Source organism: Schistosoma mansoni, chromosome 5 (genome assembly GCF_000237925.1).
Source record: "Schistosoma mansoni strain Puerto Rico chromosome 5, complete genome".
Classification (NCBI taxonomy): Eukaryota; Metazoa; Platyhelminthes; class Trematoda; order Strigeidida; family Schistosomatidae; genus Schistosoma; species Schistosoma mansoni.
The window spans coordinates 394,655-415,745 of NC_031499.1; the positions used below are offsets into that span (position 1 = coordinate 394,655).

General features: G+C 35.5%; 1 protein-coding gene across 1 annotated transcript; it reads left to right on the forward strand.

The window, feature by feature from the left end:
- The first annotated feature begins 756 nt into the window (after positions 1-756).
- Positions 757-19,743, forward strand: Smp_136300 (tyrosine kinase 5). The gene is made up of 6 exons (XM_018797545.1): positions 757-1,236; positions 4,251-4,349; positions 5,231-5,334; positions 10,239-10,562; positions 13,597-13,853; positions 17,633-19,743. The coding sequence occupies exons 1-6, from the start codon at positions 803-805 to the stop codon at positions 18,374-18,376; spliced, it is 1,962 nt and encodes a 653-aa protein (XP_018652576.1). The 5' UTR covers positions 757-802; the 3' UTR covers positions 18,377-19,743.
- The last annotated feature ends 1,348 nt before the right edge of the window (positions 19,744-21,091 follow it).

Here is a 21,091-nt window from a genome sequence, read left to right on the forward strand (position 1 = left end):
GACTTCCTCGTCTTATATCACCAATGGTTTTGCTATATGCTATGTCAAGATATAGAGAGCGATGAAATGTGAAGGAAATGATCTGACGAAGTTACTTGAATGGTCTTAAATTTGACAGTTGCCTACAAATGCTTCCAAGTGCATTGTGATGCATATTAGTCACCGAGGTACAGATACACACACGGTGAATAATGTTGGGCTACCTGTTGTCTAGACACACGATGACTTTGAATTCATCGTTAGCCAATATCGAAAAACCACTGCACACTACCGTGCGATAGCCATCATAGGTTTCCAAACCTTATGGCGAATGCGTTGAATTTTTATCTATGTCGATGCTGCAACAAAGGTTGCTTTGTGACTATGTTTACAAAGTTCGTTCGTCCTAAACTCAAGTACTGCATACAAGCGGAGACCCCTACTTGGAAAGAGACGGTGTGCTGTTGAAAACGATTTAAAAAACCACAACTAATCTGATTTCCGGGATAACGAAGCTCCCGTACGAGAGTACTTTTTCATTGAATCATTGAAGAATGGAATTCAATATCTTAGCATGTGGTTGAATCTCCATGTGCTGACGCTTTCAAAATAAAGTTTGGTCAACTGGGAGACCGTCGTTGTTAGGAATAACACAAAACACCTAACCTCCTATAATTTCCAAACAGAGACTGAAATTGGATATTGGACGTCGGTCCCTTTAGCATTTTCGGTTCGGCTAACCGTTACGCAAAGTTTGAATATTATCGAAACATTTTTCCGCAGATAAGTGAAGTCCTTGAAATGCGTCTGTTTATTGGAGGTTATGGGGAATTGTTTCCAAGGAATAGTTATATCGATGTTTGTAAGGGATAGAGCGTTCACTTTTGGACACGGTGAGATAAGCAACAGCGTTGGCGTTAAAGCCTCACGGCCAATGGATGATGTCAGTCCTTTCCTACCGTCCAGATCCTTGTCCAGCAAAGCTAGAGTTTCTGAAACTTTTCAAAACAGTCCGCCTTTGGTTAGGTGTGTGAAATCCAAGCCGCAGTCATGTCAACCTACAAATCCTACATCAAACTTGGCGATAAGTCCTTCTCATCCTTCTGAAACACAAACTGTAACAACTTCCAAGATTAGTGGTAGAAGTGTTAAGCAGTTAAAACCTAAACATTACGTTGCATTATTCGATTATAATGCTCGAACGGAGGAGGAAACATTTCTTTCCAGAAGAGATGAAGTCTTACTGTTAGCTGACACGTAAGTGCATTTTTTGTCTTATTACAACTTTATCTCTCACTCCTCGAAACTGTGTATATCTTGATTTCAAAGCTCGACAATATGACGGAAATTATTGAATCTAATAGAAGGAACTACAATTTGTTTTTTAGTGACCTTAGTAATATTTTCAACTGTTTTTTTGTATCTTAGAACATTTTCACTAATCTTGAAATTCTGTCTTACTGGAACATTATTTGTTTGCTTATCTGAGCAGGTAAAATTGATACAAACGGGCACCGAAATAGATTTGCACCTCATTATTTGATTTGTTTGCTGGGATAATACTCACGTACTAAAACCGAAGTAGTTATTTTCCCTAGAAGACCACTCCCCGACCGTTTGACCGAGAGGTCTAATGCATAAGGCAGTGGATCAACGTTAGAAGATGCAATCCCATGAAAGCTTGTGACCAACAATAAGTCCATACACCATTTGTTCCCTCAGGATCATGGAGCCCATGGTTTTCCTACTCCCCCTGGTCTACCCTCTGTACACAGCAGTAACGTTGATGTTCTATTCAGTTAGACAGTTGTTCGGTTGTTAATTTTTTAGTCTCAAAACCTCTCAGTGAATTCTGAACTGTCTTCCGAGCACTATTTATTAACTTTATGTTTTGATGATTACGGTTCATGGACCATGTTTCTAGATAGAACAGACTGCATCAAAAAGCCATTGTTATTCTTTCTATAAATAACAAGTAGGATAATCCTAGAGTATTTCCAGGCCAAGTTTCATAGATATTTCAGGCCTTTGGGAAGTAACCACTCTTTAACTAGACTTAACTTCGTAGTTGATTGCTGCAATCACAGTTGCTTTTTATGTGTTCGACTTTTGTTGCATTGTAGATGCGACCACAAACATTTCGAATCAGAAGTTTAAATACACAATATATATATATATATAGTGGTAATTTGGGTTAAACTGTTAGTTGAATAAACCGTTAGCATAATATTGGGAGTAAATGAGAGTTTGTGGAGTCATTTAGCTTGACTGTTCTTTTGATTATTGACTTGGGCTCATAACTGCAGGACAGTGATTTATTGGGAAGAACATTCTCTGCTCACCTTTACGTGTTGTCATAATCAATATCTCTACAAAAATAAAGGAGCTCAATGATTGCAATCGAATCAAATCAATTTGAAATTATGTAGGATACTTTCACTGTCTTCATTTTAGTGTCACACTAATATATTCTGTTGGCTTACACTTTTTATATACGGAGCCACTTTTTTACGCCTTTAATTTAAAATCAGTGTTATAGGTTATCTTTTTCCACAGCATTTTGTCATGTTTACTATCAGCGGTGTTGTGGAGAACGTGAATTGGGCGAAATACTTGTAATTTTAACTGATCTGTGATTCTTGTATAATATTCTTGTTCACTGGCTTATTTCATTTGGAATTGTACTTCCATTACCTTCTTTACTTCAAAATATTCTCGATCTGTTTGTGTGGCATACTTTATGGTGCTTAACCACCAGGATGTATGCGCATTAGGTCATATATATATATATATATATATATATATATATATATATATATATATATATATTATTTAAACACATAAATATTGGTACAAGGAAGCACCAGATACATATGCTCCATACAAATCTCATTCGATTTGCTTGAGGGTTGTGATACTGCCCAGGTGCCTGAACTGAAGCAGGTGGTTTTCTTAGGGGCCCACACCCGGAGCCTTTGACCGAAAGATCTAATCCACAAGGCAGTGGAGCATCGTGAGGAGATGCAGTCCCATGGTAGCCGGTGATCAACGATTGATTCATACGCCATTTGTTTCCTCAGGATACTGGAGCCCATGTGCACCATTGGTTTGGGATCAGGGTTTTCCAACTCCCCTAAGTGGACTCGCCTTGTCCACCAACCCGGTTGAAGCGCCGGACATTCGCTTTTCGTCCTCTCACTTTCGTAAACAACAGTAATGCCACGAGCAAGCAGTGAGTAGGACTTCCCTGGCAGAGGCTATATATTCGCTGGCCTTGTGAGAGCATTTCAAGAGGGAGTGGACTCTCCCCACTATCGTCCGTACCAGGGCATTCGGGGGCTATATATATATATATATATATATATATATATATACGTGGTTGCTGAGCGCTGTTACAAAGCGATCAATTTGATATCATTGTGGTTGGGGTATGATTATCTTATAATTTACTTGTAGAGCCAACCTTCAAACCTCAACCAAACAAATTTTAGAAGGCAGAACTTCTGCCTAACTAACCTGAATGTAAAGGAAAACTTGTTAACACACAAAGTACTGAATCAAGATTAGGTTTCATCAAAAACGTATGATTAATCAGGATTGAGGAGTAGTGATCACAAAGAAACCAGTGTTGAATCATTTTTGTCCATCATATGAAGCTGTCCGTATTTCTCTTGTTTTGGTTTTTCTTTGGAGTTGTTGTCAAAAGTATCAAAAGCCCCCAAATGCCCTGGTATGGCCAAGAGTGGGGAGAGTCCGCTCTCCCTCTCGAAATACTTTCACATGGCCATGCTTGATTTAGCCTCTGCCAGGGAAGTCCTACTCACTGCCTTCTCGTGGCGGGGATGTTGTTTACGAAATTGAGAGGACGGAAAGTCCACCTAGGGGAGTTGGAAAACCCTGATCCCAAACCAATGGTGCACATGGGCTCCAGTATCCTGAAGGAACAAATGGCGTATAAACCAATTGTTGGTCACCGACTACCATGGGACTGTATCTCCCCACGATACTCCACTGCCTTGAGGATCAAATCTTTAGGTCAAAGGCTCCGGGTGTGACCCCCTAAGAAAACCACCTGTTTCGGTTTGGGCACCTGAGCAGTATCACAGCCCTCACACAAATCTCATTTGATTTGTGTGGCGCATATGTATCTGGTACCTGTTTGTACCAATACTTATGTGTATAAATAAATCAATCAATCAAAAGTATTGGTGTCAAACCGTGTAATTTCTCCATTAATTCCGTGTAACGACCTTACTTTCTGTTCTTTTCAGGGATTCAGAATGGTGGCTTGTACAGAACTTAAGTTCCGGTAGGAAAGGATATGTTCCAAGCTCGTTTGTTGCGAAAAAAGGATCAGTTGAGGCTGAAGAGTATGTTTTCGGTTGACCTGTTTTTATTTTAAATTCCACTTGATTCGCTTATATTCAACTCAGTATTTAACCTATTAAGAAACGTAACAAAAATGCTCACGTGGTTAAAAATTGAATTCATAGATCAGTTTCATGATTTTGTAAAACTCATTTCCTTTTGCTAATTAACCAGGAATCATCAAATTTTTTCCTAAGTTTTTTCTCACATTTGGGTTGATCACTGTGAAACTACTATCGTACTTTTATGCAAACTCAAGTTGACATTCCAAACCAATATTTTTCAAGGACGTGCATATAATTTTACTGTTTCATTCGATAAAATCAATCCACTGATTTACTTTTCATCTAGAGGATTATAGATCCACCTTCGATATTCTGTACTCAGTAATTTCACTAGGTGTGATACTGAAATTCAGATATCGAAAATTCATTGTCTTGGATTCATGATGATCATAGGGCAGGAATAAATATTCGGTACGGACATGGATCTGCAATTCTAGTCCATATGACTTCAAATCAGTGTTAGGACCTTTTGTTCGAATCATTGAGCTCTAAACTGTCCCAACAAGTACTAGTTAAATGAAGTATGTTATTTCTAGATTTTTATTTGCTTTAAGTTAGGCTGTTTGTAGGTTTTTTTTTACTCCAGATCCTACCTAGTTTTCATAATCACAAATGCATGGTGATATCAAAGTTGGATGTTAATTTCTTCTAACATATTCAACTAAACAGTTTGTTATAAATTGTTTACTTTAGTGATGTCCTTTATTATATAAAATAACGGTTTGAAAAACCACTATAAATTTATAAAGTAGCAATTACCTATCTTCCTGTAGTTTGAGTCGAAAATAAATATCTCCTGATATATATTTTACATATAGATGGTTTATGCCCATGTTGTCGCGTAAGGACTCCGAAAGACTACTACTACTGGAAGGCAACGCTCAAGGCGTATTTTTAGTACGTGAAAGTGAAACCAGCCAAGGTAAGTCAACTATAAAAACTTATTGAACAAAAATTTCATATATTATTTCATGATTTGAGTAACTTCTGGTAAGCTTTTCAGCAATAAATTTGTTTTTTTCATAAGTCTTAAAACTATTCTAGGTATTCCCTTTAAGAATTATAAAACTTATTAAGCATGTATTATAATATAAGTGCCTACAGTAATCGTTAGCTGGTTCAAATCTCATACTTTGTGGTCGTTGATAAGATTGTCATAGATTACAATTATCTTTAACCTTCCTAGTTTATTTTGAAGTGGAAGCTATTCGGTTGAATTTCTGATGCAGCAACCGGATTTGAGTGATCTTGATTTTTCACTGAATTTGAATTATTTGGTTATTTAGTCACTGTCCTATCAACTAAGATACAATAGTTTACTGCTAATTTGTCTTTCAGTCCGTTATATTCTACGCAACAGAAATACTTCAATACACCAGTTTGTGTCAAAAGTTACCATGTGTATTAAGGCAGTTGGCTGATTAATTTGTAATTTATCTAGTAGTTTCTTGTTAAAATAATTCCCATGAACCAAAGATTCACATCTGCCTATTAATCATAATATAGTTAAAACGTTAGAACTTCAACCTGTGAGCCCCAGATCTATATATCACTTCTCTATCTCCAACACGAAAATACACGGCTTAAAGCCAAGCATATAAATGTACACGGTTACATTAATTGGAATCGTTGGGATTCCCCAATACCTAGTTCCTAACCACGTCCATAACACCACAAGCTCAGGACTTGTCTGTTTTCTAATTAAGTTCGTTTATTTTAGGTACTTTAAATTTTGGAACTCCCCCCTCGTGTTCTGTCTACAGTTTTTCCATAATGATTTAATATTCGTGTTTTGTCTTAATATCCATATCAGTTGGTACGAAGAAAATAGGTGGTAATATTTGTCGACGTAAAGTCACCTTGTCTGTGATCTCAACAGACCGTTAGACTAATACACTGCAACTTGAAAGCAAAGACTTTCAGCCTACTTATTTTTTGTTGAGTTATATAGCTATTTTGAAGTCTTCAACCAGCTTCTATTTAACCATTAGCTCAGTTAGTGGAACGTTTTCTGAAGCTTGTGAGTTCTATGTTGCTCAACAGTTTGACAGGAACCTCCACTACACCTGTTCTATTGGCTTCCTTTGGTTCGGAGCTGAAAACTTTCTCTTTGTTGACAATAGGTGGTATTCATATACATAGTTTACTTTTTATTGTGACTGTCGCAAGCAATCGGGTGGCAGGTCGCATAACTAGCCGTTATCTGTACAACCAAGTCCTAATAAATCTAGTGCACAGATAGTGAGATAAAATATTTCCCAAGTCTCGACACTTGATACCACAGACACCAGTTGTTTTTCAGTTTCGTTCGGACGCTTTCCATGTTGCATATTTTATTGGTATCAACTGTAGTCAACCAAACAATTTCCATGTTTTGTTAACTGTATATCACTATAAAGTCGAAGAGTGTCTCAGTTTGTAAGGCTTACCATACTATTGATGTGAACAGTGACAAATTTTCACTGTTGAGCTAAATTCACTTCGAATGTTTCAGGACGTGTTGTTAAACTTCTGAATTATTTTCTAAAGTATGGTGTTAATAACTTTATTGATTGGATTTTGTTCATATATGATCTAGATAAGGACAGTGGTGGGGAAATCCCTATTCACCACAAAACTAACAAAGCACGAACGGTTTACTCTAGTTTTTGTCCGTTTTCTGCTTGGATTGGCCTCTGAGTATTCACTTTACGATTGATGCTGGTCTGTAATATTCATATCTTGAGAGTAATTGCAACAACACTCCTACGATTCCTTTCATGTAGATAACCCATATATTTTCCTTTTAAATTCAATTTGATGATTCAACGCGTTTTTTTTCATAAATAAGATCTGTGCATACATTTCTCTCATCTATATTAAAAGTGACTTCTGAATTTACATTATAACGAATATATGTTACTTACTACTTACTTTCACCTGTTACTCCCAATAGAGCATAGACAGCCGACCAGCATTCTCCAACCCACTCTGTTCTGGGCCATCCTTTTTAGTTCTATCCAACTTTTGTTCATTCTCCTCATGTCTGCCTCCATTTCTCGGCGTAATGTGTTCTTTGATCTTCTTCTCTTCCTTTGGCCTTCAGGATTCTATGTGAGGGCTTGTCTCGTGACGCAGTTGGGTAATTTCCTCAGTGTGTGTCCTATTCACTTCCAGCGCTTCTTCCTGATTTCTTCCTCCACTAGAATCTGGCTCGTTCTCTCCCATAGTAGAATGTTGCTCATAGTGTCTGACTGTCTTGACATTCGTAATAAAAATTCTGATCTTGGTGTTGGTTGACAATTGTTTAGAGTTACAAATGTTATTTAGCTGTAAATATGCTCCTCTTGCTTTGCCGATCCGCGTCTTCACATCTGCATCACACCTACCGTGTTCATCGATGATGCTGCCCAGATATGTAAAGGTTTTCACATCCTCCAGAGCTTCTCCGTCAAGTGTGATTCAATTGGTGCATGCTGTGTTGTATCGGAGAGTCTTACTTTTCCCTTTGTTTATATTGAGACCTACTGCTGCTACACTGGTCGTTTTCTCCTGTATTTGTTGTTGCGTGTGTGATAAGAGAGCCAGACCATCTGCGAAGTCTAAATCGTCCAGCTGCATCCTAGCTGTCCACTGTATCCTGTGCTTCCCTGAAGATGTTGACGTTTTCATTGTAATAGTTGGTAAGGGCATAATATTGGATGAAGTTCATTGTAATGCCCTCTTTCTTTGTTTTGAAGGAGGCTTTGACAATCCTGGGTCCATGAGATTCCCATCCTGCAAGTGCATTTTGTGCCTGTTTGAACAGCATCAATGCAACTCCTTGTATATGTGGAGCATTTTCTTCTTCATGGCCGGAGTATAACAGAAGCTGAAGCTAATCATTGTTGTCCAACCTGCGTCCAATATGTTTCAGTGATCCCAAGCACCTCCAGGTTGTATTTCCTCATTTCCGCAGTAATTCGGAAGACTCTGCCGGTCTCCCACATCATCCATATACCTATAAAATTGTTTACCCTGGTTGTTAGAAGTGGCGTCGGCCTCGTGACTTCCGAAGGAACTCGGCTTTCACCATAAGGCGTCATAACTCTTCTAAATGAATAACTTCTGACTTCCAGGGCAGAGTTTAAATGGTTTGAATAATTTTTTCTGATTAGCGTTTTATTAGCGGGATGGGGTCGCTAACCCCATACCTAACCCTCCTCCTTTATCCGGACTTGGGACCGACAGTAACCCCCGGAGGAGCTACAGGCGGTGTTAACGAATACATTTAGAACTCTATTATTGTGAGGAAGCAAATAGTTGCGTTGTAATCACTCTCGCTTTTTAATTTTGTGGCCACTTGAAAAGATATTTTATTAATGGTTTGAAAACGGTTTAGAGGAATATAAGAAATCAGTCAGTAGGAAAAACTGGGTAGTGTGGCTTAAAATATGCAGTAGTGATCCTAATGTGTGCGTATCTCGTCTCAACTTGTGTTGCCTAAACATTCGGGCCAGTAGATAATACGTATATAAGACGATAGATCTATTTACATCTCAGTACTACAGGAGGTCAGTTGAGGCCCGGATAGCTCAGTGGTAACGTCTCTGACTGTGAAGCTGGCTGACGAGATCGAATCTGTCAGGGGGCGTCAGTTCCCTCAAGATTACAAGTACACCTTGCTGACGAGTGTCAAATAGCACGAAACCTAGGTCCAGGGTTTCCTGTTGACTATTTTCAACCACCATCTTAAAACAATAGATCATTAAGAATATCTACACATTAGTCCCAGGTTCTACATTGTTTATCTCTGTCATCCGGGCCATACAAACTTATTATTAGGAATTCTAGTGATATTTACCCTTGTGGGGATTTAGAAGTTTCCAATTCTAGGTATGTACAGTAATGTTTATTTCTTATGAGATGTTTGGACTAGTAGGAAGCAATATACAACTCACTGTTTATATTTAAACATAAAATGTTAGTTGTGATGAAGTATATTGTGTAAGAACTTACCCATGTATATTTTTGCATTCATATATTCTTTTTTATTGGATTCAACTTGTAAAAGTGAATTTGGTAGCTACATCCACGGAATTTGAGGAAACATTACGATTTGGATTGGTTCGTGGTTATTTCTACTTATTTTAGTGGATAAAGTGAGATGATTTATTAGTGACACAAGCATTTTGTCACCGATATCTCAGTGCCATTCTCATGCATTAGGAATGAGCAAATAAGAAATATGATTGATAGGTGCAAATTTTTTCACTAAGTTTGACACGTGCTTATTATTCCTCTTACTTTTTAATATCTTAACCACAGTGTGCACATATGCCAATTAGAGACTGACCAGTTGCAGTCCTAACACATCGATGGGAAGATTCAAACAAACAATACTAGGTCAGTTAGAATTTTGTTTTAGAGAAATCTACAGGCTAACAAATTTAAACCATAGAAATATTTCATGTTATTGACGTTAAGTCCTATTGAAATTGATCAGACTCACATCCCAACAGTTGAAAGCTTCAATGTAGACTTTTAAGTTCATTAATCACAGAGTAAATAGGGACTCGATTGTTCACTTTTGTGACCTCATTAGTTTCGAAATTAGTTCTTTCATTCGATCGATAAAGTAAATTTTATAGTAAATCTTAATTGTAATAAGTATCTCCTAAATTTAGATCAAATTATCAATTAATATCGCATCCTTTACCGTTTCGTATTATCTTCTATGTAATTTGAAATCATATTTCCATTGATTATGTACTCTGATAAAGCCTACTTTTGATCTCTTTGTTGTAATTCCCCGTATCACAATATTCATTTCTAAAACGTAACTTGCCGTAATATTTTTCTTCTCAGGTTCCCTAACATTATCTGTACGAGATGAAGAACGTGGATTATCCGGTATTATGAATACAGTGAAACACTATCGTATCAAGCATCCGGATTATCGCTATTACTATATTACAACCAAATGTAGTTTTTCTAGTCTTCAAGAATTAATACAATTTTACTCAATTGATTCTCATGGTTTGTGTTGTAAACTTACAAGGGCATGTCTATGTCCACCACCAATAACTTCAGATTTATCAGTTAAAACAAAAGATCATTGGGAAATATCTAAATCTTCAATTGTTTTAATTGAAAAACTTGGAGCTGGACAATTTGGTGAAGTTTGGAAAGGTATGCATATATATATATATATATTCACAATTGTTTGCATCCACTTTCCTTTCTTCTAATTTGTGTATCTCACTGAAACTAATAGATCTGTCAATACCGTTTACTAACTTAATATACTGAAATTATTTAAGAAAATATAACGGAAATCTCCATAAAAAAGGCTTAAGTATATGTAATGACCAGTTTATAAGCTTTTAATCAGTTGGACTGTATATAAGGATGGTTAGGCATCTCATTTTACCATCTATTAACTTTTTTTCTACTTATTCTTTAAACTGTGTTTCATTTCCTATTGATTCCTATTCCAATACCATTCGTATCCATCCTAATTTCAAGAATTACTATATTTTTTAATTATCAGATCACGAGTTTAGTACCACTCCTTGCGTCCATTCGTTCACTGTTTTGTTGAAGTATCAGTACGATAGTTAGTTCAAATTCACTGCTACAAACATTACAGTACATCTGGGTTGTACATTATTTACTAACCGATTAAAATATTTTTTAAATTTTATTTAAACATGTTATGACTTGTGGCCGAGTGGATGCCTTGTTAACGTATGACTTGATAAGACTGCCAATCAGAGAGCAGCGAATTATCGATTGGAACAGTGACATACGGAAACCGTTCTAGCAGTCTAGAGCACTTGTCGGTCCTGCCTCTGCTTAACCCAGCCAGTTAAGTCCAGAACAGCCTCTGCGGTACGAATCATATTTCAAACATACTGAGTTTATATACCAATCAAACTGACCACATCGTACCATAAAATAGAAAATAACATGTGTACAAGATTTAGCCAAATGTGGATGTGGGGAACAGTAATTAGTAGACTGGGTGTAATTCATGAATGGTAAATCGTGTAACAACAATCTATGGGTTAGAATAAAGCTTATAATAAGGGGGACACGGATATGAATATTCTAGTTATTTAGTGACTATACGATAACAAAATATATGTATAATATTGGTTCATAAATAGATCCAAAAGTTACCATTCATTATTCTTATTGGGACTTAACAAAACATGAACATTGGTACAAGAAGGCCCCAAGTATGTATGCGGCACACTTCGTCGTCCAATTTATGTGAGGGCTGGAATACTGCCCGGGCGCCCAGACCGATTAATAACCCGCTACAAATCAATGTTTAAAGGATTTGTGTGCTAGGTTTTACAACTTCACTCACCAACTATATATCTAAAGTTCCTTCTGCCAAGTAAATTTTTCACTAGTAGGTTAGTCAGAGAAAACCGATTATGAATCATCAATTTTTGTTAAAAAAAAGTAAGTGGATTTACTAGGAATTTATGGACTTTAGACGGTTAACGATCTTTTCTAAGTTGACTACTATGGGTTTTTAACTGTTAGTGGTTGAAGTAAGGTTCTTGGCCCAGGGTTAGTTCATACCAACCATAACCCTAATCTTACCTAGCATTAAAGAGTGTTACTGCAAAATCTCGCTCTACCTCACAATTCTTCTTACTCATCCACAATCATTTCGTTCTCACATTCACAAGTAAATGTCTTTTCATCGGTTTTAAGGGCTTGTAAGTACCAAGTGGTGTTTTTTTCAACAATATTAACCATAAAACATGTTGGTTTGATATTTGCGTGATTATCTGAAAGTTCCTTTCTTGATCCTGATTGTTTTGGGAACGTAATTTAAGTCAATCCAAACCAGTTTTTACCCTCTATTTAATTTATACTTTCATTTTATAGATGACGTGCAGTAATGTTTTATAAGATACGTGTATTATTTTCTAACCTAAAAAAAGGAAACCAACTGACTAATTTAGGTGTAGTATTCTACTGTTGTGAATGAGAATACAGGTGGGGACAATCAAATGTATTTAATCACAAATTACAAACTATCTCACTAAAATCTGATAACCATACAGTAAGCAGTTAGTTTGCAAAATAACAATTAATTGACTCAATCTTGACCGTTCTTTCTGTAAATATCAGTTCATCTCTGATTTCATTGTTTATGCATTTTCATACCGATTGCGCTTTGTTCCTGTTCTTTCCTTATCAATCTTCTGCCAAAATACGTTCTATGCCTGACCATCACCATATACTAATTATGTGGATATAAGTAACCCACTCCGCACTACTACTGTATTGATTTTTTAAAATGTTAACTAACATTGACATTTGTGTCTTATTTAATCACACGTGAATGACATCTGAATCTGTGTTATATAACCCTAGTCTTTTCAGATACTGGAGTTCTAGCTAATAGGTTGGTTAAAATAGCTGTCTTTGTGAACTTATGTAAGTAAAAAATCAGTCTTAGGAGCCATGTTCTAATGATGATTCCCTGTTTTATAATACTGGTTAGTTGGTCTATCGTTTTGGCATCATATGCCTGAATCTTTTCCAACTGTAATTTGGATGTTGATCACCTTAAAAAATGTAGTACGTTAATCATCTCACTCTTTGATCTTTGTAATTTTGGTTAACAAATCGTAACATTTTTATCTTAAACAAATCGACTTCTACATCAAACAATAAGTGACACAGTTATCTACAGTATTTCTGTATTGAGAAAAATCTGAATTATTCAGGGACCACTGATATCTATGTAAATTAAAAATAACAATACGTATAGGCAACATTCTTCGTACAGTTTTGAAGAATTTTCCTCACAACATTGCAGTTTATTAACACAGATGGGAATCGCTCTAGTATCATAGGTATTAGGGTGAAGGGGATGTTTGACTCATTGTTCGTTCCCTCTGGTCGCTGAATTTTCACAAGAAAATTCATATACGTTTCAAACTTAGTTTAGTTTTAATTTATTAGACTGAGAATTAGGAAAACAGTAATTTTTGGTTAAAATGTTATCGTGTATCCAGAGGTTATCAGTCCAGGTTCTGGTTAACTACTATATAAATACCTACGTAGTTCGATTTGGTAACCCAGAGCATGTTTATGCAATACCCTGTGGCTATGGTAAACAGTGGTTACTTATTTATTTTACCCCCAAATCATACACAACATTTCCTTTTCTGATTTGATATTTTTTAAATAGGTACTTGGAATGGTACTACAGAAGTTGCTGTAAAAACTCTAAAACAAGGTACAATGACCAAGGAGGATTTTCTAAAAGAAGCTCGTATTATGCGTGCAGCTCAACACCCGAAATTAGTTCGATTATATGCTGTATGCACAGAAGATCCTATTTATATTGTTACTGAATTAATGTGTAATGGTAGTCTACTACAATATCTTCGTGATGGACCTGGAAAAAATTTACTGATTAATCAATTGGTTGATATGATGGCTCAGGTAATGTCTTATATTTTTCAGATCATTTTTTCTGTTATATACTAATGAACAGCATAAACAGTTCCCGGGATTTTAAGTAATATTTTATCATTTAACTTACTTTTTTAGCGAGTTAGTTTTCCACGGGATGAGGTCGCTAACCGCATGCCCAACTTTCCTCCTTTACCCGGGCTTGGAACCGGCAGTAACTCTAGAAAAGCTATAGGCGGATTTTTCAACATTTAAGTCATTAAATAATTACATCTACTAGAATAGGTCATTCAAGTCATTTTAAACTGACTAGTTCACATGTATATTAAAAGGATACGGTAAATCAGGTGCACAAGTCATTCAGGAGTCGAAATTCAGTTCTTAAGAGTCGATTTTATGGTGTATATGAATTTAAATCTTATGAGAATATGATTTTTTTTAATGCAAACGCATTTACCTGATAAATGATTAAATGTGTGAAACTTAAATAAAATAAAACTTTCTGATAATCATACAACTATAAAATACAATGCAGTACAACGATAGGTTACTATATCTGTAAGGCGAACTCTATTCATCAGGTTTTGTGGACATTGTTAAATTTTATATTTTGCATGTACTACGGACTGACTAGACAGATTTTTACTAGGACTGGAATTAATCTTTAATATTTGATGCTTGTAATTTATAAATTATTGATACTGTTGATTTTATCATTTTAGTTGTAACGGTCAATCACTAAATTACTTATCTAAACAAACCTCGGCGTACTGAATACGTATTCTATCCTTTAGAACTCCTGGGCAATATGAAGTATTAATCCTGTAAACCTATGACTGTATTACGAACGTATAATCCATGCACAACAGTGTTATATACGGATCGCTTATTACTTGTAATTGAAACGATGGACCACTATAATTCCCACGATGCGTGGTAAAAACACAAAAGACTGCTGGAACAAGTGTAGACTTATTCACCTCGAAAACACGACATCGTCGACCCTAGTCGAATATACACACCGATTTAATTATTAATTAGGATAAAGTCATATATATGAAATCATAACAAAATTTCACGTTGCATGCCATTCTGAATGTAGTTCACGTTAATGTGACACAAACAATATCTTATCTTGGAGGAACACCATACAAGCATAAATCAATGTTGATTGATGTTTGATAGAACTAGATCCAGACATGTGACCTTACTTTTTGATGTCAAGTTTTTGTTCCATTGAGACACACGATTATTCGTCAATAGGTATAAGGCAAGATAAGATAGTCAATGGAACTGAAAACTTACGAAATAAGCATCTGTAGATCTGTACCATTTTGATTGGTCAACTATAATCTTGGAAAATCTCTAAAACCAAACCATGAATCACTACATTTCCTTACGTAAATATTAGACTGAGAATCAGTGACCTCACAGACTGTCATTTTATCTTGTTTTGGCTACCCATACCCTCTGTAATATTCATTCCTTCTGCCATCATCACGTGTTTACTTGACATTCGTAACATGACTCGTCTACTTCACTGAAAATATCCACAATCCCGTTAGTTAATTTCTGCAACAATTATGAATTCAAATTTCCGTGATGAAATCACAAAAATGAAACGGTTATCAAGTGATTTCTGCGGATCTAGCATCCCCAACAGATATGGAGGATGTTAACCTTTAGTTTTCCTGAGCGAACTTTAAGTATCTACTTACACTTGGCACTAAATACTCAACTATGTGGCTACTCTCTCATACTTTAATCTGAAAAGCTGTTTAAAACACGACACAGGTCTAACCCAAAGTATATTATGGCATGTACAGAGGATCCATAAAAGATATATTTCAGTTCTCATATATCTGTCTGTTTGTAGTCATTAACCAGTCACAGTTCACTTTCACCGGACATATCAGTTTCCTGCTTGTTGAGACTTGTTATTTAATTGTGTTTTGAACACAGATTGAAAAATAATTGGTTGAGCTCTGTATTTGAAAAGGACAAATTTTCAGTCCCATTGAAGATGAAGAATTCGACATTGTTAGTGCCCACTAATGTGATACTCTTTCCCATATACCCAGACGTTGCGTTCTAGTTCAACAACTCCTTTCAACTCATGACTACAGCTGCAAACACGGCCTGTCCAGATGGACAGCTTTTGGGGACACTCAACTCATGTCTCTCAGTCAATGAATATTCACTACCTTATCAATTGATGTACCACATTTACCTAGTGCTTTGCATCTAATCTCGTAATCGCTTACTCCATTATTCCAATATTCACTAAGAGCGCTTTGAAGGTACCTAAACTTAAAATCTTGCAGCATGCCCATAACCTTTATTACCATAGTTAGTTTCACAACCATAGAGTAATACAGAGGGGAATAATGCAAACTATACTCAGAAACTGGTTGTCAGACGTCTGTCTAACTTGCCTCACAAGTATCGAGAGTTGGCTTTTTGAATCTGTACTGAGATTTTATCAGATTCTAATCCACCAGAGCTGATGAGACTTCCAAGATAAGTAGAATGATCGGTACACTCAACTACTTCACTCTTTTTCATTATTCAAGACGTTAGCCCAAACCAGTCCTGAAACAATATTTTAGATATAGCGTAAGTGAACATAAATACCCATAGAGTCTCGTTCTGACGTGGAATGAATAGTGTGATATGATGCAGTGTTCTTAAATCTGAGAAAGCAGGAAGAATTAGTGTGTTTGGGCCAGTACAATCAGTTCAGTCAGTCAGTCACAACTTAGGATCAGGCACACATATGCATCTGTCCGAGTCATATGTCTAACCGTAACTAGATACAACCCCAAACGTATAGATTCACTTTCATGACTTAAATCATTTATTTCACTAATTAAGACCGTTCTCCAATACAGTCAATCAGTCGTGAACGTGTTTCGTTTCTCTATGTTCTGTGTGAACTACTACGTACTACTACTACAACTGTAGTGAACATGAAGACGATTAGGGACAATCGAATGTATTTTACACGACAATTACAGACTATCTCACTAAATTCTGACAACCATACAGGTAATTTGCAAACTATCAATCAACTGTCTCAGCTCTAACCGTTCCTTCTGCAAATATCAGTCCATAGTCTCCGATTATCATTTTTCATGCATTTTCATACCAATCGCGTTTCGTTTCCGTTCTTTCCCTATCGATCTTCTAGTGAAATACTTTCAACACCCGACCATCGTTATATACTACTTGTGTGGATATAAGTAGCCCACACCACACTGCTATTACTATTTTGCAAAGACTTGGTCCGAGTGAGCATCAAATGTACACACACCATATTCTGCCTGAGAACTCTCGAGAAGTGAGTCTCGATAAAATCAATAAAAGCGTTGTCCCAAAGATTTCGAGAAGTCATCTCTATCTGAAAGTGTTGTCGGTGATTTAAGGCAAACTAGGAACTGGACGACTGCATTTTGTATACACTTTAGACAGTGTTTTGGCGTCTACATTAGTTTTAAATAACGTGGTGCAAATGCACCCCCTATCATTTAATTTATTCCTTAAAACTGATATTTTGCGTCAATCTTAAACTCCTCCATTTTACCTTACATATATGGTACTTGTCCCTATTCCCCACTGATAACAACCATAATTGTTATTCATAGAGTTACTCCAAACAAATGGCTGCTGATTGGAAAAGGATAATCACGTTGTACCACAAGATTTTTGTAAGTTGGGACACATATATTTTCTATGTATGGATCAGTTTACTATCCATTTCTAATTATTTAAATGTCTTTCTGATTTGTCCTTATTCTTTATCATAATAGATTGCTAATGGAATGGCTTATTTGGAGAAGGAGCACTATATTCATCGTGATTTGGCCGCGCGTAATATTTTAGTTGGGGAAAATAATTGTGTTAAAGTGGCTGATTTTGGTTTAGCTCGTATGGTGGAAGATCACTACTGTACATATATGGCGCAGAAAAGTACAAAATTCCCAATTAAATGGACAGCACCAGAGGCTGCATTAATGGGTCGTTTTACAATAAAATCAGATGTCTGGTCATTTGGTATTGTCATTTACGAATTAATTACACTAGGTCAAGTTCCTTACCCATCAATGAATAACACAGAGACATTGCATCAAGTTAGTACTGGTTATCGCATGCCACGTCCAGTGAATTGTCCACAACCAATTTATGATATGTTATTACGAATATGGGATAGCTGTCCAGAAAAACGTCCTACATTCTCATCTCTGTTTGAATTTTTCGAAGATTATTTTGTCACTTCTGATGCTAATTATAAACATGCTAATTCAGCATTAACTGGATGTAGTGCTTGTATCACAACAGTTAATAATAATAATAATAATAATAATAATAATAATAATAACAATAATAATAATAATAATAGTCTACACCATCTATCAAACTTAACACCACTTGACACAACAAGTTCATCTAGCACAACGTCGATCAATGTCGACAGTACTCATTCCGCTGTATCCAAATGTTGTAGTGGACGTCTGTTATTAAGAGATAAATTACTGCGCCAAAGTACTCAATAGTTGAACAAACAAGTGATTGAATTCAGTTCTTAATTCTTGTTTGGTTGTGCAGTTTGTCTCCATGTTATTGATTAATGGATCATTGAAACTATCTACCTGAATGTAATCAGATCATTCTTTTTGCTCATCTTTTCTTTTTTTTATAAAAAAAAAATGGAAATTTGTGTTTAATGTTTCATTAACTGCAGTACGAATTATTCCCTAATTTATTTATTTATATAAAGTGTATTGTCCACTTATGATGCATTTGATGATAGTAATGATAATGAGAACGATTTCATTTGACAGTGATGATGATTATTATCATAATAAAACGTTGATGTATTGAAATGTGAAATGTCTGTTTAATTATCAGAATATCTATTGTGATTATGATTAACTTTTATCTTCTTTGATCAACGAACACACTCAAGAAGAATTGCATTTACAAGTAATATCTATTGTAAATATCAATACAACAACCAACATGCGTTACCGTAACTCAGGGTTTTGAACAATGCATTTCATTGTCTTTTTTTTTATTTGTTTAAGCATATACTCTTTGTTTTTTTTTTCTCCCGTTCATCATAAAGTATTTCTCATTATTTCTGTTTATCTTACTCTAATTCTCTTCTTAATTGTATTCCTTCAATCATTCATACCTTTTTATTTATGACTTGTAAATTTATATTATAATATTAATTTCTATGGTGATTGTATTGTGTAACTGACTTTTCATTGACTTATTATGCAATTCCGTGATTCATTCCTTCTCCTCTTTTCTGGAATATATTTCACTTTAAAAAATTATTGAATGATAAAAAAACATTAGGTCATAAATTTCACTTAATTGTTTATCCTTTTTTTCGTGAATAGGATTACATGTGTTGTGGACGATTTGTTTAAGCATTCTTAATTCTAACTTGAAACAATGATGGATTATTATTATTATTATTTCTAATAATGAGTGTTTTGTTTACATTAGTTTACTAATTGACTCCAATAATGATTCAATCCCCCTCCCAAAGAGTAAATACATATTTTCAAAATCAAAAGTATTTGTGGCTTTCTTTTCATATTTGTCATTCTTTTATTTTGAATACAGGAATAACTTGAAGTATATATATATGCATTTTTCCTCCTTATCCTTCCTAATTAACTGACTACATTATTATTATTGATTTATCTATTCATCCTAGGCTAATAATTTTCTTCATAACGATTCCAAAATGTTATAACTTGTCTATGTGTTAATGGTTTTATTGTGATAATCTTCTTTTGCTGTTATAAGTAGGATATGTGTACTTAATTAATCGGTTTGTATGAATGAATTTTCCGATACATGTATGTGTGGTTTTGATGTCAGTTTAATAAATCTCCGTCTCTACAACATTCGTTTGGACAATTTTTTTAGTTTTCATTAGTAAACTGGTTATCAGCGCTCTGCTTTGTGACCATAACTTGTAAAGCTAACTGAATTGGGAATAGGGGGAACTCTCAAACGTCACGTGTCACAGATCCATAAGTTGAAAAAACTTGGCTTATTTGATCCCAACCCAGTCACAGTAAAGTTTCATCCTCATTGCGAAACTTGAACCTCGTTTTGATTGTAGTTGTATTCGTACATTATCATATCCCAAGTGCCACAGTTGGAAGAATCCCTTTCTATCAACTTCGGTTTAGGTGGTCGAGTAAAATCACCAACGCTCACTTGAAAAATATGATTCCAAGCCGAGTATGTGATTAGTAAGTTACGTTCTCATTGTCGTTATTTAGACAGAACAGCTTCTCAGCACTTCGTGGTTTTAAATTTTTCCTCAGGAGTTATTAGCTCTTAACGTAGATCGGACATGAAATTATCTGTCAGTTGAATAAAGAAGTCTACCTTCTAACATTTCAGTAGAGTGAACAACATCTCACTAATTGTTTGTTCAAATATAAGTTTCAGAGTATCTTGTAATTACTTTAGGAAAGGGACTGGCGAAACGATTAGAAGTACAGTCCCCTAAACTAGTTTATCTGTCTTCCAAGTTTGATAAAATTCCAAATGCATTGTTCCTAATTTTAAACTTGTAGTAACCGTTTGGAAGCAAAACCTAGTTCCAAATTTTATTTAAGTGAGCTATGGTTCAAAGTAACGTTAGCGCTATTTCAAGTTGTATGACACTAAATCATTAGCTCCACCTGCTCTAAAACTAGATGTTTTCTTATCGACATGTTATATACGATTGGCTTATTACTTGTACTACTACCACTACAATTCTAATGACGCGAAAAACACAAAAGATCACTGGTACAAATGGAGATTCATTCACCTCGAAAACATGAAGTCGACTACTCTAGTCGAATATACACTTATTATTGTTATTATTAATGGCTTTATTCAATATTATATTTTGGTACAATATAGAATTCGCAGCACAAGGTATTTCAACAAGTTTTTTTACCAAAAAAAGGTGAAGAAAATCTGAGTCTGTACAACTTTGTGAGATTTGAGACATGCCTAATAATATAGGTTACTGACTAGGTTAACTCTAACAATCTGTTCGCCACAGAGTATATTTGCTAGGTAAGGTATTACAGAACCCTTATAGATTTGTTTGCGTGCATGAATACCAATGTATTTACATCTCATTCTACCAGAAGATATACAAGAAGAATGAAGTGGATGGTTAGTATCTGATAACACCTGCCAGGAGTTTCCAAACCCGGGAAAAATAATGGACAGTAGTAAAG

What these genes read in the sequence shown, in the direction of transcription:
- Smp_136300 (XM_018797545.1), top strand. Translation starts at nt 803, where the DNA reads ATGGGGAATTGTTTCCAAGGAATAGTTATATCGATGTTTGTAAGGGAT. An exon ending in GGATCAGTTGAGGCTGAAGA is followed by an intron (nt 4,350 to 5,230) that starts GTATGTTTTCGG and finishes TTTTACATATAG; the next exon opens with ATGGTTTATGCCCATGTTGT. An exon ending in TGAAAGTGAAACCAGCCAAG is followed by an intron (nt 5,335 to 10,238) that starts GTAAGTCAACTA and finishes TTTTCTTCTCAG; the next exon opens with GTTCCCTAACATTATCTGTA.